Source organism: Bos mutus, chromosome 5 (genome assembly GCF_027580195.1).
Source record: "Bos mutus isolate GX-2022 chromosome 5, NWIPB_WYAK_1.1, whole genome shotgun sequence".
Classification (NCBI taxonomy): Eukaryota; Metazoa; Chordata; class Mammalia; order Artiodactyla; family Bovidae; genus Bos; species Bos mutus.
This window is the reverse complement of record NC_091621.1, coordinates 45,621,753-45,643,924: the sequence shown is the minus strand read 5'-3', so window position 1 is coordinate 45,643,924 and position 22,172 is coordinate 45,621,753. Positions and strand designations below refer to the sequence as shown.

Below are 22,172 nucleotides of genomic sequence, written 5' to 3'. Positions count from 1 at the left end.
GGGAGAAAAAGAAAGAAAATATTTTCCGTGTCCCCGCCTGCAGAGTCAGTGTGCGGTTTGGGAGAAAATGTGTCGGATATTTTGGGGCGGTCACGTGGGCGGGCGGGCTCCGAGAGGCCCCGGGACCGTCCCAGCCTAGAGTCCGTGCCCCCCCAGAACCCCCCATCACCGCGAGCCCCTGCCACTGCGACTCTCCATCCCCGCGACCGCCCGACGCCGGGACCTCGGGGCCCGGCGGCCTCCCTTCCCCCTCCCGCCCCCTCCAGGTGAGTCAGGCGGGGACGCAGGCTCCGCCGCCGCGGACGCCCGGGTCCTCCTCGGGCGAGGTGGGCTGGGGGCGGGGGCGCCGGGAGCCACGCCGGCTCGGTTCCTCCCCGCGCGGGTCTGGCTGTCCGCAGGGGTGGAGGGGGGCTTCCTGGCCCCGACTTGGGGGTCAGCCCTGAGGTGGGAAGGGATTGGGGAAGACAGCTGGGCTGGGCTGGGCTGTATTCACCCTTGACTGTGGTGAGTATTCTGGGAGAGCTTTGGGAGAACATTAGCCAGCGGGCTTCTATCCTTATTTTTGTGCCCGGAGTGTGAGGGGAGATAGGGTCCCCTCCTGCGGGGAAAGTCCACCATCCGCCTTCCCTCAGGCTTCTCCTGGGGAATCTGAGGGGAGGATTTTTGGTCCACGCTGATCCAAGTTCCTCCTTCCCTAGTGGAATGGCACCACTTGGACATCAGAAGGGCCAGAGGCAAATGATTCTGTCCCTTTGAGTCCGGAAGTTTGGAGAGACAAGTGGATAGGATAGGGGTCTGTGTAGCTGAACCGCAGTGAATTTGAACTGCCTTGAACCGCAGTGCAGGAGTCCCTCTCTCAAGTCTGCAACCTTGGCTGTGAGTCCTGGCTCCCTCCAGCCGAGGTGGGGGGCTCCTCCGGAGTATTCTTGAGGGGAGCCTGAATGGAACAAAGGCAAAGCAGGGAGACTGGGGAAGGGACCCAGGAGTTCCAGTCCCAGAGCCTTACTGGCGCACTGCCTCCCTGTTTCCAGCTCTTACAGCCCAGTTCCCTTGATCTGACCCAGTCTGTAGGAGGGAGTCTCTGCAGGTGGCCAGAGGGTAAGACTATGCTGGGGTGGGGGAGGGGGGCAAGTAGCCTGAGGAGGGGTCTGTGGGGCAAGAAGCTGAGATGGTGGTGCTCCTTCAGGGCCCACATCTAGGGCAGGTGATGGTACCAGTGCCGAAGTCTGAGGTTTGTACCCTTACCATCACTGCTCAGATGCTGACTTAGGGTTGAGGACCACAGGTGGTGTCTCATTTCCTTGAGGCGAGAAAAGAGAGGACAGGGGAGGGGGCAGGAGGCAGTGTGGGAGGGGTCCTGGAGCTTGGGTATCCCAAATAGACACATACTCTCGCACACACATATGCACACACATGCTGTGGCTTGGAGTCTAGTAGGCAGCACAGGGCACACACCCCCATCCCGGCACACCCCCACCCCTGGCTCAGAAAGCCACCCAACTGGCACCTCCAGTTCCCCCCTCTGCCCCACCCTACCCGTGCCCTCCGATGCCCACACACATTCCACTGGCATTGCCTGCCTGCCTCATGGGTACTGCCCCTCCCTGGGGCCAGTGAGGTAGAGGGAGGGCACACGGGGATGGGAGGTGGAGACTCAAGGGTCTGGACTCCCCCGAGGGTGGCAGGAGGCCAGGGAAACCCGGCCTGCCGTTGCCTCCTGGGGAGCAGACTGGGGGCCCAGACCAGAGCAGAGGATGCCTGGGTCCTCCGCCCAGGCTGGGGATGGGGTCATGGAAAAAGGTGGTCGTGTTTATACAGAGGGGAGGGGGGCAGCGGGTGGAGAGCCGCCGACAAGAGCAGCTTTGTTCCAGGCTCTGGAGCGGGCAAGCCAGCAGAGAGACACCCCCGCCTCCATCCGGCAGCCCCCTTCATCCATGCCCTCCCCTCAACTCCACCTCAACTTGAAAAGAAGCAGCTTTGTAAGGGCCCGCTTTCCCCTGGTCAGCCCTCTCCACCTGAGGTGGCATCTTGGGAGGAAAGAAGTCCGTTCTCCCTTCCTCAGGTCCCCCTGAAGTACCATGGCCTCTGGGTTCCTACTTTAGGATTTCCTTTTACACTGTGTACCACTGTCTTCAATTCCTTGGTCCCTTCCTCTACCGAAGACTTAGGACCCTCCCCTTCTCTTCTCAGCAAGGCAGAGAAACCAAGGTTCAGAACTGGGATGAATCTCTTTCCCCTTCCTCTCTTCACTCAACGCTCAAGTTCCTTCTCTGAGGCAAAATAAGGGGAAGTTCCCGGGAGAGCTGGGCTGTCCTTCACTCACTCACAGCTTCACTCCTCCACAAGGACTAGGAGCCTGAGCATCCTTCTCTGGGACCCTCAAAGTCCTCCTGCTCTGCCCTCAGGGCTCTGTTTCCCACCCACAGGTGAGAAGCAAAGACAGAGAGTTCTGGACCACACAGCCAAGTTATCAGCCTAAGCCAGTCGGGGAGATGGGGGGACCTCTAGTAGCTTCTCACCCTTGGCATTGGAGGGGTTAATCCACCTGGAATGTGGCCCAGCCTGTTAAGCTGTGGCCCAGGGGCCTCAGGGGCCTGGACTCCTGGCTCTACCTTGGCTTAACCTGGGAAGAGGACTGCAGGGAATAGGGTAAGGTGAAGGAGATGAACCCTGGGGACTCAGAGCTCAGGTTTTTTTAGGACTTAGGGAGACCCTGGGTTGAAGAGTCAGGGTGCTGGGGATCTGAGTGGTGGCAAGTGAAGGGCAGCGGCTGCTTTATGCATTGGGACTGAGTGGGCTTGGGGTCTGAGTTCCTGTAACCGCCACGACAATCTACCTTCAGGAACTTGAAAGCCAAAGCAGATGAGAGATAAAAAAGAGAGGGGAAAAATGAAAAAACAGAGGTACAAAGATGGAAAGATATTGATCTTAGAAAGAGATGTGAAATACCCATTATCTACCTCTGGGGCTGCCTACCCCGAGGACTCTGTGTTTCGCTCTCTTCCATCCTCGCTCTCTGACCTTCTTCATCTAGTCCATTACGTTCTGGCTGGTAGAGGAGGCACCTAGGCTGAGATGACTCTCTTTCCCAGTCCCTAACTTCTGAGACAGGTGGGCGGTTCTGGCACTCCTAGGAGAGCCAACAACCTTCCCCTTATCAGAGCATCAGGAGAGGAGCCACCTGCCTAACCTAGGATTCTCACTTCCTCCCCCCCGCCCCCCCTGCCTCGTCCTCCCCTGGGCTCAGGGGTCAGGCTATATTAGAGGAAGGGGGGATGTAGAGAGGGCTTGCTATGTGCAGAGGGCTCGGAGAAGAGAGAGAAGAGATGGAGAAGCAAAGTGAACTGAGGACAGAGAGAGGAGCTTCCTAGCATCATGCCTGGCACAGAGCAGGGCTTCCATCAGCCTCCGTGGGTGTGAAGAGAGGTTAGGAAGTGAGGCATCATTGGAGACATAGACGGACTAGGAGGGAGCACTGAGGAAGATGGAAAGAAAGGAACGCAAATTAAAGGAGGTATGGCGGAAGAGAAGGGACAAGGAAAAAGAACATGAGATACACAAAGCCTTTAGTATGTGTCCTATATTATTCTAGACACCTTACATATGGTAAATTATTTAATCCTCATAATAACCTTATGAAGTGGGCCTTATTATTCACAGTTGGCAAAGAAAGGAACTGAGGCCCAGAGAGATTAAGTAACGTTAATACATCAGAGATCCCGCAGCTTGGAAGTGGTAGGGATCAATTCAGATAGTCTGGCTTCAGGATCTGTGTTCCAGAGAGGTGTAACATTTTATGATAAAAGTGTTAAAAAAGATATGGTCACTTTCTCCAGAGTGTAGAGTTTGAATCTTGGCTCTACCATTTACAGCCATGTGACCTTTAATCAGTCCCTTAACCTCAGTTTTCTTATCTGTGAAATGGGAATCATAATTCCTACTTTGCAGGATTGATGTGAGTGTTAAATCAAGAGTTCAGCCCATGATGGTGTTCAGTGGTCTCCTAGCTTAGGAGTCCTTTCTGCTGTGAGTCTAGAGGCTGTCATTCACCTTGTAAACTTAGTTTACCCTTTCTGGGTGAGTTTCTCTGAGCCTGCATCAGCTCCCACCCTATGTCCCCCACTGTGTACAGAGGGCCCTGAGCAGTACAAACTGTGGCAGCAAGGAGAGAAAAGACTAGCTGGGTGAGGGTCATGGGGCTTGAAACCTCAAAGTGATCATTCTCTCATCCCTCCTTTTCCTTTCTTTCTCCTTAGGACTCTTGGAGACCCAGTGAGCAGGCCAGGCAGGGCGGGCACGGAGCCTCCCAGGCCAGGGCAGTGGGCATGGGCGGGGGCTGTGGCTGAAGAAGTCCCCCGCCCACAGCAGACCCCAGGGGACTCAGCCTCCCACACTGCCGCGGCCATGGCCACCAATAAGGAGCGACTCTTTGTGCCTGGTGCCCTGGGTCCTGGCTCTGGCTACCCAGGGGCTGGCTTCCCCTTCGCCTTCCCAGGGGCACTCAGGGGGTCTCCACCTTTCGAGATGCTGAGCCCTAGCTTCCGGGGCTTGGGCCAGCCTGACCTCCCCAAGGAGATGGCCTCTCTGTGTGAGTCTCAGGGATCGTGGGGGATGAGGGCAAGTGGAAACAGGAGGGCATTGGTGGGTGGATGAGAGAACTGGTGTCCCCGTTAGGAAGGCAGGCAGGCTTAGGGCTTTGATCTAAAGGAGTAGCCATGAGGGGGTCTCGATAGGGAGCAAATGAACATCTTTACGAATGCGAGTCCTCCTGTACAGCTAGGATGGGAAAGTGGCATGCCTAAAATTTGGGACTCTGAAATTGCCTCCTGAGCGAGTCAACTAGCAGGGAGAACCTCTTTGTATGGGCAGCCAAGGGGGGGTCTGGGGAAGTCTGAGGCTGCTGCCTGCCTGCAGTGGAGGGGTGTGGGGAGCCAGGCTGTGAAGTGGAGGAGCCTGGGAAGACAATCTGCTGACTCTTGGATCGAGAGGTGAAATTGTCCTGAATTAGGGGGAGGCTGCAAAAAAGAGGAACGGAATCTAGTGCCAGGTACCCAGAGATGTCTGGGGTCAGGAAACTTCCCTCTTGCTTCTGGTTAAGTGAAAGTCGCTCAGTGTCCGTGTCCAACTCTTTGTGACCCCATGGAATTCTCCAGGCCAGAATACTGGAATGGGTAGCCATTCCCTTCTCCCGGGGATCTTCCCAATCCAGGGATTGAACCCTGGTCTCCCACATTGCAGGCGGATTCTTTACCAGCAGAGCCACCAGGGAAGCCCCTTGCTTCTGGGAAGGGTGGAAATAGCCACAGGGAAGGTAGCTCTTGTCTCATAAGTAATCCGGGAAAGTGGAGGGGGGTCCCAGCAGCATCCTCTCCGCCAGCCATGTGGGCTGTAGACTCCTCTCTCTCTCTCTCTCTCTCTGGCCCGGTGCCCACATGCTGTGCAGATCCCTGCTTGTCCCTCAGGCCTGCCCTCTTTGGGTGAAGCTGACAGCAGCAAGCTGAGGCCTCTCTTCTTCCCTCTGGGTCCCCTCTCCTTCCTCTTGGGAGTGGATCCTCCTCGCCGGGGTCATTTCAGGCATGGGTGCCCAGGAGCTGGAGGGCTAGGATGCTGGCCTCCGTGGGATAGAGGGTCAGTGTGGGAGCCGGTGCAGAGAAGGTCCCACCTGGAAAGGAGGGGAGGTGATAGACAGAGGGGCAGCTCCAGAGAAACAGAGAAGGAGAAGAAAAGACCAAAAGATAAAGATAACATCCCTTATAGCTCCACAAGCTCAGAGAGAGAGAGGTGGAGAGAAGGGGCCTGTGTTCAGGAGCTGGCACTTGGAGGGTTGTGTGTGTGTGTGTGTGTGTGAAGGGGTGATTAAACAGGACTGGGGCTGGCAGCTCTGCTGGAAAGATCAAGCTCACCTAGAGAAGGCATGTGTGTGTGTGTGTGTGTGTGTGTAAGGCCATGTGCAGTTGTATGCACAGTGTGGCCCTGAGACGCTGCTCACACACAGAATTCCAGGGTTGCAACAAAGAGTCAGTGTGAGGAGTGAGGTGGTATTTCATGGGCTGCTGACGGTGTGTCTGGGGTTTGGTGAGGCCTGCTGGTGGCCTGTCTGTAGTCCAGCAGGGGTTATTTGGGTGGCATGCAGGTGAAGGAGGGAGCACAAAGCCCCCCTTTTTGTAAACCTCAGCTGGGCTTCCCCTACCTCATTTGCACCCCATGAATCTGTCCCAGGGTCTTGGAGGTGGGAGGGAACCACCCTCCCACATGAATGCCCTTCTTGCAAAGAGCAGTACAACTCAGTCCCTTGGGACTTGATTCTCCCATTTCCTCAGGCAACTAAGGGAGTGGGGGTAGAAGGCAGAGGAGAAAGAATGGTGTCAGGGAGAGTGCGGAGAGCCAGGAGCCAGCCCCCAGCGAAGTTCTCCATGTGCCCCTGTGCCCTGGACACGTGGAGAGCAAGGTCAGGGTTCAAAGTGAGGTCAAGGCAGGGGAAGGGGTCAGACTAAGCTGTATCCCCAAAGGCTGCCCTGAAGGAGGGGGGCTGAAAGAAGAAATCCAAGGGAGGAGCCAGAACCTGGGCTTGTAGCTGGGGAGGGTGTGGCTGGCAGCAGGGGACAGGCCTGGGCAGAGAGGTGGCGGTGGGGAGGGGAGGAGGGAAAGGCCTGGGTCCAGACAGCTACCTGGGAGTGGGGCTTGCAGCATCTAGTGGAAGAAAGGGAGGCAGCTGGGAGAGTCTGAGAGACCTCCCACGGGGCAGCAGTGGCTGAAGGGGGAAAGTGTAATCTCACTTGCCTTCCCTTTGTGACTGGGCAATCTAATGGAAGGGGACTGGAAGCCTAAGTCAAAGCCATGCTCACCTGGTGGCTGGCTCTCTTTCCTCAGCCTCTGTTGCTGGTCTGTGGGAGGGAGGGTAGACTGTGAAGGATTCTGGAACTTAGCCCCGGGGCTGGCTCCTGGATCCCACCACTGGGTCCCCAGCACCTTGGAGACACTAATGTTGAGAAGGGCAGTCTTGCTTCATCTCTTGGGGTGCCGCGGGGGCCTGAGTGGGTAAGGCATCTCAGAACCGCCTGTTGGAGGAGGGGAGGGGAAGGGAACATGTGCTGCCAAGGCAAGCACAGGCCTGCATGTGTGGAAAACTGGAGGGGGGGGTGTGTGTGTACACATGTGCGAAGGTTTGGGTGTGCTTGCTCACTCATACACATGAAACCCTGGTGTCTGTGTCCCTGTGTATCTCAGTGTTATGACCACTGGTGTGGTCTGTGCTTGTTTTATCAAGACTGCAGGGAACAGAGTGTGATGGAAGGGAAGGGAAGGCCTGCCCTGCCCGCCTCCCCCTCTTTAGAAGATAGCTGGTGTCCTGACGACCTAGCCCTGCTTGTCCTCTGAAATTGGTGACAGTGTCTCTGGGTCACGGAGCCCAGGCTGCACCATACCAAGTCACATGGAGAAACTGAAGACAGGCTGGCACAGGAAGAAAAAGAGTTCTACTTAAAAGAAACTGAAAAAGAGAGACTCAGAGACCTAAACAAGAGAGGGAAATATACAGGCTGGAAGGCACAGACACAGAGAGAACCCAGACTCCGGGAGAGGCCAGGGCCTTGTTAAGCGGGCGGGCCTGGTGGTGAGCAGGCGGCAGCAGCGAGGCCTCCTCCAGGAAAAAACCCCAGCCACTGCCTCCTTCCCCTCCCCTCCTGGTCTCTCCTGCTCAGGCTCGAGCTCCAGCTCCAGGCCGACACAAACGGGGCTTTGATTGCAACAGGAAACCTCTCTGGCGGGGGGAGCTGGGCAAGCCGCCGCCGCTGGGGCCCAGGCTGCACCCCCCTCTCCTGGCCCCCTACCCGGTCCCAGCCCCCATCCTGCCCAGCGCTCCTCACCGCCCTGCTTTGGGCCCCGGGTTCCTCATTCACACCTCCCTATCCCTCGGCTCCACTGCTGCCCCCACCTCCAGAGACCCCTCCCATTCACTGCCCTTCAGGTGGGACTCCTAAGTTAGGCTTACCCTTGGGGTGGGGCCTTCTCTGCTTCGAAATGCCCCCTCTTCAGTTTTTTGAGGGAAGGTTTTGGAAGAAAACGAGAATTTAGTGTGAGGAATTCAGAGCCAGTTATCCTCAAGCCCCTTCCAGAAGGTGGCAGGAGGGGAGCAAAGGAGAGATGCAGAAGGAGCTAGCTGTCCCTCCCCTCCACACAGCCCCTTGATGGCCAAATGCATCCTTTCCAGGGTGGTCGAGGCTCTGAGGGGTGACCATGCCAGGCTCAGTGTGAAAGGCTTCATCAGTGGGGGATGGGGTACACTCTTCCTTGCCTCTGGGACCATGCTTTGTGGGGCTCCAGCTGGGAGGGGTGCACTTTGGTGGCAGGGATCATAGGGAAGGGGGTGAGTCAGGCAGCAGCCCCCCCTTATACTCCCACCAGGCTGGTGGAGAACATCTGGTTCCCATGAAATGCTAGAAGGCTAATGGGTCTAATTGCTGCAATAAGGGCTGGGGGGACTTTGGGGAAAAGAGGGGGCACTAGATTCCCCCATCTTTTTACCTTCTCTTCAAGGCTGACTGTCTAGAATGGGGGTTGGGGTTGGGGGTTAGGGTGGGCCTGACATCACATTGCCTAGTCCCTTCTAAGGACCCCTCTCCCTGCAATGCTTGGGAAACACACACAGATGGGCTGATGAGGAGTGGGGTGCATCTGTTGAATAGAAAGGGGGGCTATTGAAGACTCGTGACTTCTCCGAGCCCTCCCCCCACACCTCCTGTGCCCCACTCCCAACCCCCCTCCTGTGGCCTGGCCACTTCTGGTTCTAATTACCAACCAGGCAGGCCTGACTTAATTGGGACCTTTCAGATTTCTGAGGGGGAAGGGTGGGATGGGGTGGGGAGACTGGCAGCCTGGAGTTGACTAATCAGGGCTTTTCCCCCCTTGTTTTGGGGGTACTCCTCATTTTGCACTTAATTGCTGTTTTTGCCACTGGCCAGGTTCTGAATCAGAAATCTGTCGCCCCTTTTTTCTCTTCGTGGGGAATGGCTGCATCCAGAGATGGTGTATTTGGGGTTGAGGGCAAGAACTGGGAGCTCAGGAAGGCTGAACTGGAAAAGACCAATACATTCCCTCTTCATCCCTGCTTCCAGCCCCAAGTCGGCCCTGCCACCCCAGACTCCCCCATCCGCCAACCAGGCCCTCCTTCCCAGCCCAGCCCCCTTCAGCCCCCGGCAGCCACCCCGGCCCCTCCTCCGCGCCTGCCTTCCCTTCCCTCGCCTACTCTGGCACCCCTTCCTGCTCTTTATTCTTCCAAACTGGCGCCCCACTCCAGCGGCACCCCAGTGCGCCCCCCACCCGGTACAACAGATTCTTAGAAAAGCGCGCCCCGCCCTGGCCCAGCCACCGCCGCCGGGCGGGGGAATGGGCCGGGCCGGGCGCCGCTCCTGTTCCCCCGGCGCTCCCCGTGTGAGCGGCGCTGACAGAGCCGGCTGGGCCGGCCCGCCGGGCGGCCGGGCGGCGGGCGGGGCGCGGAGGAGGGGGCGGTTTCCGGGAGTCGCCGCCGCCGGCGCTGTCCCGGGGCCAGGGTCCCCGAGTCGGCCCGGCCCGGCGAGGGCAAACTCTTGACGTGGCCAAACCCCCGCCCCCTCACCCTCTTCTCCGCCGGGCGAGGGCGCTCAGTGCCCGGAAGGGGCCCGCGAGGAACGAGTGGGGCGGCCCTCGGAGATCCGAAGGGCACTAAATGTGGCACCAAAGGGGAGAAGGGGCAGTTTGCCATCGGTGGGGGTATCGAATGGCTTTGAGAACAGCTACCGACCAGACTCGCAGTTATTGCCGAGAGGGGCACTGGGCACTTGGGGGCATTGGCACTCTGGGGGAGGGGAGTTGGCACTCAGGAGGGCAGTGTGGTCTGAGACGCAGTCGGCACGGTGGGAGCAGCCTTGAGCCCTACAAGTGATGTCAGGTTCGAGGAAGGGGCGCTGGGAGAGGCAGTGGAAGCGCTCCGGGAACGTTAGCCCCGGGACGGGCCTTGGGGGCCTCGGAGGGAGGCGGCCCGGGCCGCGGCGGAGGGAGCACCGCTCGGGCTAGGAGGGGTGGACTCCGGCTGCGCAGGAGGGCGGGGGGACTCCACGGCGGCGCTGGCTGAGGCCTGGGCGGGGTGGGGCGGGGCCGGGTCAGGGGGAGGTGAGCGCGCCCGGCCACCCGCCCCGAGGGGGGTTCCCGGAGAGTTCACGGCGGGAGCGCGCTTCGGCCCTCGGACCGGGGTAGGGGGAGGACGGGAAGGAAGGAGCAGGCCGCGCGCGCCCAGCCGCAGGAATGTTCTGTTCGGCCCTGCGGCGCGCGCGCGGAGGGAGAGGGAGGAGCCAGGCCTGGGAATGAGGGGGTGGAGGTAGTGCAGGTCCCTGGGCTCTGGAGAACTGCCGCGCTCAGGGAACCTCCATGTTCCCCTCTCCCCAGTCCTCCGCGAAACCCCTGCCTGTACAGACTTGTGTAAAAAAAAAAAAAAGGACTGTTGGGGGGAGGGGGAAACTCGAAAGGAAATGCGTGTGCTTGGTTCCTCCACTCCTTCCCCCATCCCCGGTCGGGGCACGCGCCTGAGTGCAAAAGCTTGCAAAGCCTCCCGGCTGTAGAGAGAGAATCCTTGCAAGCATTCTCCCGAGCCAGGTGTGTCTGCAAAAACGTGTGTGTACACCTCTGATTTTATGCGCGTGCAGACATGCATGTGCACTATTGCATATTTGCAAATGCGTGGTGCCTGCCAAGATAAATGCATGCACGGATGTGTGTCTTAAGCAAGCAAGCGCGCGGCGGTGCGAGTGTGTGTGTATGTGTGTGTATATGTGTGTGTGCGCTCCACTCCCAGCTCTGCTCATCTTGGTGCCCGGCCCCCTTAGCTCTCTAAGCCCCACCCCCCACCCCTCTGGGCTTCGCTTTTACAAAAGGTCTCCCCAGTGCTAGCTGCCGAGGCGCCCAGAGTGAGCTAGACCGCGGCAGGAGCGGCAGCCCCGGCTCTGCGCCCCGCCCAGTCCCTTTCCCCTGCTGGGGATCCCCCTCTTCCCCGCCCACCCCTTACCCCCCATGCAGCCCGGCGCCCTACGCTAGCCCTCCCCCTCCCCCCCTCCAGGAGCGGGGCGCCGCCGGGGGAGGAGGGGGAATCGGCTGCGGGTTCTCGGTGTTCCCAGCACCCAGCTTCCCTCAAGCCGGGTCGCGATGTACGACTGCATGGAAACATTTGCCCCGGGTCCGCGACGGCTGTACGGGGCAGGCGGACCCGGGGCTGGCTTGCTGCGCAGAGCCGCCGGCAGCTCCTGTTTCGCCGGACTCGAGTCTTTTGCCTGGCCGCAACCCGCCAGTCTGCAGTGTAGGTACCCGAGCTTGGGGGTGGGGTGTGGGGTGCAGGACAGGCAGCGGCTCTCGCTCTACATGTGTAAAAGGTGGACCTGGGGTGCAAGCGGGCATTCTGACCGTTTCCATGTGAGGGTCGGGTGTGTAGGAAAGAAAAGTACTGGCCCTTTAAAAGTGGGGGCCTCAGCGACTCCTTTGGGTGTGGGCAGTAGTGTTTGGAGTGTGTGTGTGGTTTCGATGGTGGGTATATAGCTAGGACCTGTGGTTGATGCCCCTCCAGGGTTCCCGGAGATAGGGAGAGGCCGAGGTGCGTTGGTAGTTTGTGTAGGCAGGTTCGTGGCCCCGGAGGGCTATGGCACCCAGTACCGTGGGTGGCGTTTGTGAAGTCCATGTGGGAAGTTGCGAGTGTAAAATATATATATTTCGTTTGCGGAGCGTGGGCATCCCTGGAGTGTGCAGCGCCTAGCTTAGGCGGTGCGAGTGTGGGTGCAGGGGTCTCTCCACGCAGCATCACCCTCCGCCTGCGTTGGCAGGTCCGCATGGCCCCGTGTGGAATTGTTTGTGGCGTGAGGCCGGGAGGGCGTGTGCCCTGCGTGGCCGCGGGGGCGGTTTTGGAAAGGGCTGTGTTGGAGCGTGCATCCTCTGGGTGTGCTGTGTGCGGGGTGGAAGGGGTTGTGCACACTAAGGCGGCCAGATTGGGTTCTGGCGCCCCCCTCCCCCACTGAGAAAAGAAATGTTAGGAAATGTGTATAGGGTTGTGTGCGCTTTTTCCTATGGTTCCAGCCCACAACTTCAGTAGGAAGGGAAAAGCTTCAAGCAAAGTTTGTGTATGGTGAGGAGGGGAATGGAGGTAGCAGCGGCCGGGGAAGCAGGACTCCTGAGTCCCCAAATACACATCTTTCCCTCTCTGTGAAATGGGAGATGCCAGGCCTGGGGCCCTGGAACCCCTTTCCAGAGCGGTAATAAAAAGCCGGGGACTGAGAGGCAGTAAAAATGAAGTCCAGATGAGAGGCGGCTTTGAAGCCCGGGCCGAAGTGCCTGGCGGGGGTGGGGTGGGGGGGAGGAGCTGGGAGGGGAGCCTGGAACACCCCCGAATTTCCCCGGGGCTGGGACGGCGCTCCAGCCCGGGGATGCGGGACTGGGGGGCACTCTGGGAAGGGGCGGGCGGCGGGCGCTCGGGGAGTGTGCGCGCGGGGTCACTGAGCCCCCGCCAACGCGCCTCGCTCCTTGGCACACGGCAGCGCTGTTTACGAGATCGCTTTTTTTTTTTTTGGGTCTGTTGGTTGCAGGGCAGAGCTGCTCAGATTTAACAACTGGGAGACTGGAAGAGGGAGGTGGCAAATAGGAGACCGAACTGTGGGGTGGGGTGGGGCAAGAAAGAAGAAAAGTATAGCATTTAAAGGGTGGGGAAAACATAAACTAGTTACTTGCACCAAACCAAATCCTTGTGAATTCTTAACTTTCCGCTCATGGTCGGATAGGATGGGGATTTGGAGTATGTTCGGAAATATACTGAGATGGAAAGAATCTCCCAGGAACGGTTTTTGTGGGGACCCGGCAAGGACCTGGTTTTTTTCAGGCCCAGAGAAGCCCATGGGACTTGGCTGGCAAGTCAGTTTGGACCAACAGTTTTGGCTTCTAGGGCCTTGCGGGGGGTTCGGGCCTGCCCCACACACTTTCAGAGAAAGTAGTTTAGACCTATGTGTCTTGACCAGGGAAGGAAAGAAGTCCTTTGGTGTGTCTGTGAGTGCTTGGCAGCGCCAGCATTCTGGTGCTGCGTTGGCAGGCCACGGGTGTCTGTCTGGTGGCAGAGCTTGTTGCTTGCAACTGTGAAGCGAATGCTGGATGTTGTGTGTCTGCCTTGTGCATCCACCTCCACAGTGTGGCTGGAGTGCATGAGCCTCTGTGCCTACCTGGGTGTTCTGTGCCAAATATAGGGGTATAGGAGCTGGTTGGTAATGTGCCTGCTTTTGTGCCCTGTGTGTTGTTGATGTGTGAGAGTGTCTCCAAGGAGGTGTGTGTCGTCAGATTGTGAGTCCGGGCTTCTCAGCCCTGGGCCTCGCAGCTGGGAGTGTTTACAGCCGGTTATAAAGAGTTTGTTTGAAGCTCCGCTCAGCCTGGCCAGGAATTTCCTCAATTTCAGCAATTTGGGCTTTAAAAGGAGAAAAACCCAGAGCCCACCCCCCTCCTCCACAGCAGGGGCCCCTGCTTAGCCCGGCCAGGCATCGTCATGGTGGGGTCTCTGCCCAGGGCTGAGAAAGGAATCTGAGCAGAGCTGACCCACTTAGCCTTCCTGTGCCCTTCGCTCCAGATTGACCAGAGCCGCTGGGCTGCACTTTAGGGTTCAAGGGTGAGGGTGTGTCAGAGGGGTACCGAGAAGGGACCACAGTACCTTGAGTACGAGAAAAGCTGCCCCTGGCCTGTCTCCCTGCCACCCCCACTCTCATGATTGGCTGGCACAGGCCCATGCCAGTCTGACCGCACCCAGGCCCTTTCGCAAGAGAGGAAATGAGGCAGCGCTCTGCGGGCAGGGAGGGCGTCAGTGCGGGTAAGCACCACCCCACGCACTGGCCTGTGGGCAGCACATGTGCCCTCAGACACTGGGGCCATCCTGAAAGAAAGGCATCCCAGCCCACTCCCCATCTCCCAGCACCAGCACCGCCCCCCCATTTCCCGCCTGGTTCTGAATAGACTCCAGGCACCCTCCTATCCTCCACTCCTCGCTCTCCTTTTTCATTGGGGAATCTCACTCTAGCTAGATTCTTATGCTAATGGAGTGTCTGTGTGTGTTGGGGGGCGGGAGGGCTTCGCTCCTGCTCCTGTGGGGAGGATGGAGCTAATCCGGAACCCCAGCATCCTGGCATCCCAGGCCTTTCTGTCCTTCTGGCAGCCTGGGTGGACTTCTGACCAGATGGGCTACAGCAGCTTAGAAGGAAGAAGGTGTTCACGAGGTGGGTGCAAGCAAGGGACACTCGTTAGGCTTTAGGGTTTTCTTGCATTAACTTAGGCCTTCCAGGTTTGGGCAACTGGTCCTACAGGTTGAATAATTTACAGATTTTTTTTTTTTCCCCCACCCTCTGAAGACCCGACCACACACTCAAAAGAGGTTTACTCAGCAGCCTCCTAAACAGAGGGTGTCCTCTCCACAAACTCTCTGCATGGCATGGGCTGAGATCTTTTTTGAGCAGTGTGTAGCTTTTGCAGGGGAGGTTTAGGAGTGAAGACATAGCTCAGAGAGGGTCCAGAGGTACTCCCCTCCCCTATCAACCCCGGATACAACCCACTGTCACCTGACTTCTGGTTTGCTACACCCCCAACAACTTCTAGACCTGAGAATCTGAGCAAACACCTGCCTCCCTTTCCTAACTTCTCTCACTCTTGGCCTGGCCAGTTAGATCTAGACCTGAGATCTTCCGCTCCCCGCTCCTCCCTACTACCCCCACGCCCTCCCCACCCCCATAACTGGCAATGTGGCACTGGGCTGGCCCCATCCCTCCATAGGCCTCCATGTCTTCAGGTGTAACATAAGGCTTTTGCATGTGCCCTAACCTACTTTCCCAGTCCCTACGTCCCATTTGCTCCACTGTCTCAGCGGTTTCTAGGGAAAAGGACATTGGTGGTTATTTGGGGGATGGTTTGAGGGGGGACTGGAGAAGGAAATGGCAACCCCATTTGGTATTCTTGCCTGGAAAATTCCATGGACAGAGGAGCCTGGCGTGCTACAGTCCATGGGGGCGCAGAGTCGGACACGACTTGAGAGTGCACACGCACACACACATTGAGGGGGGAAAAGATCCGGGACTGTCTCCCCTGTACTGCTTGAGAGAGGATGAGGTTCTCTTCTACCTTCTGAGTCTCCTGGCAGGTGATTTAGCCAGGTGCTAGCCGCAGGTGACCTGGAATTGCCTCTTCACCCCCAGATCTGTGGCCTCTTGAGCAGGAGAAGGGTAGGAGGGAGTCTGCTGACAGGGACCCAATGTGAGGAGTGGCTGGAGAGTTCAGAACCACAGGCCGATACCCCTTTACACACCCACTTTGTAGCTGGGCAAACTGAGGCCCAGAGAATTTAACTTCCGGGATGGCCTGGACCCAGAATTTGGAGAATTGAGCAGTTGTATAGGACATTATTATAGGGGGAGGTGGCCAGGTTGGGAGGTAATGGTAGTCATTTGAGGGTTTCTGGAAGTGTTTACTCTGGGGCTGTATATGGGTTGTTGGGACTTTAAATCAATGTGGTGGCGATGGTGTCATCACCGAGCCAGAGGAAGAAGTGGGAATGTGGGGTGTGTATCTGATGAGGATGCCTAGAGATCTGAGGGGGGCTTCTCCCCTGACCCTCACATCACTGCTTCTCCCCAGCGGTGGAGACACAGAGCACTAGCTCAGAGGAGATGGTGCCAAGCTCGCCCTCGCCCCCTCCACCTCCCCGGGTGTACAAGCCGTGCTTCGTGTGCAATGACAAGTCCTCTGGCTACCACTATGGGGTCAGCTCTTGTGAAGGCTGCAAGGTGTGTACGGGGTGGATGTGGGTGCATTGGGCATCCAGAGTTGACTGGGTGAGATCAGAGACTGTGTGTGGGTGGGTATCCCTCTGGGGTGGGAGGGATGCTACTCTGCACAGATGTGGCTGAGCCTGGGACCACCTGCAAGGCCTGCAAGAGGCTGATACTCCCAGCATCCTGCTTCACTGACCTTCCGCGCCTTACCCCCAACCCCAGGGCTTCTTCCGTCGCAGCATCCAGAAGAACATGGTGTACACATGTCACCGCGACAAAAACTGTATCATCAACAAGGTGACCCGGAATCGTTGCCAGTACTGCCGGCTACAGAAATGCTTTGAAGTTGGCATGTCCAAGGAAGGTAGGCCCTTAGGCCTGCCTGGGCAGGAGCACTCCTGTCCTAGCCTGTGGCTGCCACCCTCTTCCCACTGGCTGCCCCCACTTCCCTGACCTCTGTGATCAGCCTCCAGCCGCCCTGGAGTGCTGCCTCCTCCTCGGCCAGTCCTATTTGATTAGTTCCATTTACCCAGGAGACCCCACCCCTTCCCATTCCCTCTTCTCAGAGCTTAACCCTTCGTCTGAATGAGGGAATGGGGGTTACCATTGCACATTCCTTGTTTCATGGGCAAGTTGGGGGGCTTGCCAGTCCCCTCCCCTGCTCCCAGCACTGAGCCTGAGGTGGATCTGGGGTGCCCCCCCTCCCCTGCGCCATTGTGCTGCCAAGGCTATAAGTGGATATCCTGCCGCCTGCATATCCTGCCCCCCCTCCCCAGCTCCTGCAGGGTGACAGGAAGGGCAGGATGGAGCCGAATGGCCTGGGGAGGGAGCAGGGGCTGCAGGCCCTGGGTGGGGCTGGGGAGAGCCAGCCTGGGAATGGGAGCTAGTGTAGGAGACAGAGAACCCGACCGGGTCCCAGGGAATGGATGCTCTCCAGTGTGAGAGGGGATAGGGAGGGAGATTCTGAGAGTCCTGACCCTTTCCTCATCTGCCTCTACCCTCAAGCCGTACGGAATGATCGCAACAAGAAGAAGAAAGAGGTGAAGGAAGAAGGGTCGCTTGACAGCTATGAGCTGAGCCCCCAGTTAGAAGAGCTCATCACCAAGGTCAGCAAGGCCCATCAGGAGACCTTCCCCTCGCTCTGCCAGCTGGGCAAGTACACCACGGTGAGGAGTGGGCAGGGCCGTGGTGAGGGCAGGGGCCGCTGACTTTGGAGAATGGGTGGGGTGGTGTTGGAGGCCGTGGTCTGGCACTGACAACGGTCAGGGCATCTGCATGCAGAGGGAGAGCCAGGGGTTTTGGCAAAAGGAAGACAGGATGAGCCTTAGTTTGCTTTCTAACCTGCTGTTGCTGCAGAACTCCAGTGCAGACCACCGGGTGCAGCTGGATCTGGGGCTGTGGGACAAGTTCAGCGAGCTGGCCACCAAGTGCATCATCAAGATCGTGGAGTTTGCCAAGCGGTTACCTGGCTTCACCGGTCTCAGCATTGCTGACCAGATCACTCTGCTCAAGGCCGCCTGCCTGGACATCCTGGTGAGTTAAACCCTGGCTCTGTCTCCCATCATAGCCTGACCCTCAGACGAGACCATGGAGTTGGTCCACACAAAGATTTCATTATTTCTGTTCCCCACTCCAATCTGGGACTCCCCCAGATATCCTCGAAACCCAAGCTCTTTTTTTGTCTTAATCTCTGCCCCTGAGATCTGATCCTAGACTTCTGCATGCCCTACCTTCTGACTTCTCTTCTCTTCCCCCAACTTCAGACACTCCATCTGTCTGCCTTCCTTCTCCTGCCTGCTTTAGGTGGCCCTCCTTTAGGACCTAACTGCTTCACTTTTTACCTGTACCTCATGCTCTTTTCCCTCCCACCCTATGCGCTCCTTCGCAGAGACAGCACTAACCCTCCCCCCACCTCCAGATGCTGCGGATCTGCACAAGGTACACCCCAGAGCAGGACACTATGACGTTCTCCGATGGGCTGACCCTAAACCGGACTCAGATGCACAACGCCGGCTTTGGGCCCCTCACAGACCTCGTCTTTGCCTTCGCTGGGCAGCTCCTGCCGCTGGAGATGGACGACACAGAGACAGGCCTGCTCAGCGCCATCTGCCTCATCTGCGGAGGTGCGGGGGCGCCCCCTGGCGCTGACTCAGATTACTTTCCCACCGCACCCCACAACCTGGCTGGAGACCTTGGTCCCACCCCGGACTCCTCAGCTCCAGTTACAGACTGCCCAGCAGCCTGGAACAAGCAACGAGAAGAGGGGGAGAGCCGGGATGGGGGGCAGGGAGCTGAGGAGACCCCCGGTACTAGTGCTGACATAGAGGTCTGTGCTTAGTCACTCAGTCGTGTCTGACTCTTTGTGACCCTATGGACTGTAGCCCGCCAGGCTCCTCTGTCCATGGGGATTCTCCAGGCAAGAATACTGGAGTGGGTTGCCATGCCCTCCTCCAAGGGGTCTTCCCAACCCAGGGATTAAACCCAAGTCTCCCGCCAGGTCTCCCGCATTGCGGGCAGATTCTTTTATTGACTGAGCCACCAGGGAAGTCCTGGGCAGGCTTTACCAGAGAAAACCACTTGCCAGAGAGGGGATGGTATAGGGATTGGAGCAGGGGAGATGGTCTGAGTGGGGCTCATGGTCAGGGTTTGGGGCCTGGAGGGCCATAGGGCAGGGCACCTTGGGATCAGCCCCTCATCACTGTCTTCCATGTCTCTCTCACTCACCTGTGCTTATCCCCAAAGACCGCATGGACCTGGAGGAGCCTGAGAAAGTGGACAAGCTGCAGGAACCGCTGCTTGAAGCCCTGAGGCTCTATGCCCGGCGCCGGCGGCCCAGTCAGCCCTATATGTTCCCCAGGATGCTCATGAAGATCACTGACCTCCGGGGCATCAGCACCAAGGGTTAGTCGGGAGCAAGCCTCCCCTCTGTCTTCTCGGAGCTGCCGGTCTCCCAGGTCAGGCAGAGACAAGAGCAGAGTGGGGTAGAATCAGGCAGCCTGCACTCGCATCCTCGCTCCGCTGCATGCTAGTGGGAACACTTGGTGCAAAATACCTTTCCTTTTTGTACCTTGTTTTTCTGTTTGTGAGGATGAAACAAGTTAACACACAACAGGCTTACAGCTGTGCTGAGTTATAAAGTTCAGTGCCTCCTGCCCTGGATGGAGCAGATGTTTCCAGCATCACAGGAAGGTTGATTGGACGCCTGGCACGCGGTGTTTGATGAATGTTAGTCCTAGTGATAAATGTTATTAAGAACAGCCATGGGCTTACGGAGGGGGTCCAGGGTGTGTGGCTGGAAGGTGGGCGCTGTGTAATCTTGGAGGAGACAGCCTGAAAGGAAAGGTGGGCAGTGGACTTGGCAGAGAAGACAGGCAGAGTCTCCAGGCAGAGGAGTGGGCCCCAGGAGCTCTACAGTAGAAAGAGGGAGAGAAAGAAGCAGACAGAGGTAATAGGCCTGTGCTGGGAGCCCCAGAGGGCAGTCAAGCAGAGTTAGGGAGGCCACCGTAGGTGCTGTACCTCAGCCTCCCTGAACCTCCTTGTTCCTCCACTGCAGGAGCAGAAAGGGCCATTACCCTGAAGATGGAGATTCCAGGCCCGATGCCTCCCCTGATCCGAGAAATGCTGGAGAACCCCGAAATGTTTGAGGACGACTCCTCGCAGCCTGGCCCTCACCCCAAGGCCTCCAGCGAGGATGAGGTTCCCGGGGGCCAGGGCAGAGGGGGCCGCAGCCCCCATCCTGACCAGGGTCTCTGACTTCCCCTGCCGTGGGGGTTGGGGCTCCAGGCAGCAGACTGACCATCTCCCAGACACTGCCAGTGACTGGGGGAGGACCTGCTCTGCCCTCTCCCCACCCCTTCCAATGAGCTCCTTGTTTTTGCCAAAGTTTCCAGGGGTGCCTCTGTGTTCATCCCCATCTTGTTCTAACCGGCTCCCTCTCCAGTCCTGGGGGCCTGCCCTGTTCCCTCCAGGAGAGAGGGCAGAGGGGTGAGCCTGGGTTTGGACTCTGAAATCTTAGCACTGCCCCTCAGACACCAGGGTCCAGGCTCCCCAGGGCAGGAGGAAGACCCTTCATTCCACAGCCCCTTCCTCTGCTGGGTGCTTAGGCCTCTGGGAGCAAACAGGAACACTAGAGACCAAAAAGGGGGCCATAGGGGGAGGGCTGAGCCCATCCTCTTGCCCCTGTCCTTGGTGCCTAATGCTGCGTGAGGCACCTGCCGGGTGCATCCTGCCCGCTGTGCCCCATCCTCATGCCAGGTCAGAGTGGGGCAGCCCGGGCCCTGTTGGGGGGCGGGCAGAGGGTGAAAGGGACAGATGTGGATCACTCCGCACCTCTTCACTGGGGCCTCCGTTACAAGCCCCTCCCCCAGCCCTGTCACGTGCCTTGGGCCCCCCTGCCTCTCATCTCAGCCATGGGGCAGGGACCCTCCTACACTACAGAGGGGCCAGGGGGATCCCTCTCCCCCTAGTGCCTTCCCCCTTGACCCCCCAGAGCAGCTTGGCCCAGGGAGAGGTGGGGTGGGCACTGCTTAGCTGATCCTGCCCTGACCCAGAGGAAGCCTCTATTTATTTATTAGCTTTTGTTTACACCCTGGAATTGACCCCTTCCTCCAGGGGACTTGGGAGGGGGAGCCCAGGGCCCCTGTGACCCCTCCCTTCCTCCAATCCCCAGTTTGTATTTAGCTGCCAAATAAGATTCCCTCTGGCTCCCCTTTTTCTCTGGGGGGTCCGGGTGCTGTCCCCTCCCCTCTGTTTACATTTCTCCTCCACCCCCCGCCCCCCGCCCCGCTGTATCGCATATTGCTGAGTTTTCTATTTTTGCAAAATAAAGTGATGGAAACTCATGTAATGTGGCTCCCTGGGGTGGGGGGGAAGCAACTAGGGGACCTGGACAGGGACTGGATGAGGAGGGTGGGTTGTGCAGGCTCCTCAGGCAACTGGGAAATAGGATGAGACGCGCTGGGTGGGCGTGGTGGGAGAGGGACCCAAAGGGGGTCCACAAGGGCCCATCCTGAGCATCTGGGCCACCCATGTTCACCAGGCGTGGGTGCTTAGATTGGACTTTGTGAACCTCCAGGAAGGTGCTGGGCCTCAGAGGTCTTTAAGCTGTCCCCACCCGCAGTTCTGTAGACGTGCACATCTGCCCTTCTCTGTGGAGGGGGTCGTTGCCGTTTCATTTGGTTCTCAGGAGGGTCCCTGGCCCCAGAAGAAAAGAAGCAGGGTGTACATCTCAGTTACGGTGTGTCTGTTTTACGCCAGCCCCTCACCCCATGAGCCGCACCACCCCCCGACCCCCGTGATCCCAGGATCACCTTCTGAGTCAATCCATCTACCCTTTCTGAGCCCACCCTTCTCTCCATGACCCTGCTTGCCCTCCACGACCCCACTCTTAGCTTCTGTCCGAATTCCTCTCCTTGCCCCTGCATGCCATAGCCCCTGCAGCACCCCAATCTTAGCCCCACTGCCTTTGACCTCTGCCACTGCGCCCCTGGACTCTCCCTGGACCCCTGTGTCTCCCCATCAACACCCACCCCTCCCTTCTTCCCTGGGATAGCGCCTTGCCTACCTGTGCTTGGCTGTCTCCCGAGGACCTGTGCACATAGGGAGAGAGGTTGAGGATGTGGGAGCAGGGGAGAAGAGGGGGGAAAAGCAGAAGAAGAAAGTGAAAGAAGCTCTAGAGGAAACCACAGGGCCTGTAGGGAAGGAGGGGTCATTGCTGTGGCAACCCTAGTTGTGGGGGAAGGGCAAGAGGTCTGAGAGCCAGAGGCTGGCTGAAGCCCACCCAAAGGAGGACCCCCTTCTCCCCAGTTGCTCCTCTGGCAGCTACACCCCTCCCCCGACTTGGTGTTCATTGAACACCCTGCCAGGAGATGGGCTCTGTGGTCCCTGCACAGTAGAGGAGACAGACCTGTGAACAGACATCACGTCTAGTTCCTTCTTAAAACTCCGTGGTCAACTGCGGGCCTCAACCTCTTCCCGGCAGCCTCATCCTTGCCCGACTCCAGCTGCCATGTGGGTACTCATTTTTGCCCAGTTCACCTCTGCCACCCCCATCCCAGGCTCCACCACTGTTTGACTCCTTGGACTCCCAACCTCATCCTTTGAGCCTGGCCCTGTGCCAATGTCTCCCAGCTTTCCAGCGTCTGGATCTTGAATTTTTCATTCTCCCATTTCTATTACTTCTCACCCATCAATTCTCACTCTTATCCAGCCAGTGATAAGTGCCACCTTCTCCACTAAACAATTGATACAAATAATCTCATTTCATTCTCAGAACAATCATATGAGTTTCACTTGACAGATGAAGCAGCCACAGGAATGGTAAGTAAATAACTTGGGGCCCCATTACTGGTAAGTGACAGAGCCAGGGAT

At 58.1% G+C, this 22,172-nt stretch overlaps 1 protein-coding gene across 6 annotated transcripts; it reads left to right on the top strand.

Moving 5' to 3' along the window:
- The first annotated feature begins 33 nt into the window (after positions 1–33).
- On the top strand, positions 34–20,567 carry RARG (retinoic acid receptor gamma). Of its 6 annotated transcripts, XM_070370850.1 has the most exons (10): positions 34–266; positions 1,032–1,098; positions 4,257–4,588; positions 15,667–15,815; positions 16,026–16,167; positions 16,809–16,969; positions 17,160–17,336; positions 17,722–17,926; positions 18,546–18,704; positions 19,357–20,567. In XM_070370850.1, the coding sequence occupies exons 3-10, from the start codon at positions 4,405–4,407 to the stop codon at positions 19,554–19,556; spliced, it is 1,377 nt and encodes a 458-aa protein (XP_070226951.1). In that variant the 5' UTR covers positions 34–266; positions 1,032–1,098; positions 4,257–4,404; the 3' UTR covers positions 19,557–20,567. The 6 variants fall into 6 exon arrangements, with proteins under 6 accessions (XP_070226951.1, XP_070226949.1, XP_070226950.1 ...); XM_070370848.1 differs by lacking the exon at positions 1,032–1,098 and having other exon boundaries at positions 44–266; XM_070370849.1 differs by lacking the exons at positions 34–266; positions 1,032–1,098 and adding an exon at positions 2,199–2,426.
- Positions 20,568–22,172: the final 1,605 nt, after the last annotated feature.

Excerpts from the sequence above, each read along its gene's own strand:
- RARG (XM_070370850.1), top strand. The coding sequence starts at position 4,405 with ATGGCCACCAATAAGGAGCGACTCTTTGTGCCTGGTGCCCTGGGTCCT. Across the intron at positions 15,816-16,025 it reads GCTCTTGTGAAGGCTGCAAG|GGCTTCTTCCGTCGCAGCAT; the intron begins GTGTGTACGGGG and ends CCCCAACCCCAG. Across the intron at positions 18,705-19,356 it reads CCGGGGCATCAGCACCAAGG|GAGCAGAAAGGGCCATTACC; the intron begins GTTAGTCGGGAG and ends CCTCCACTGCAG.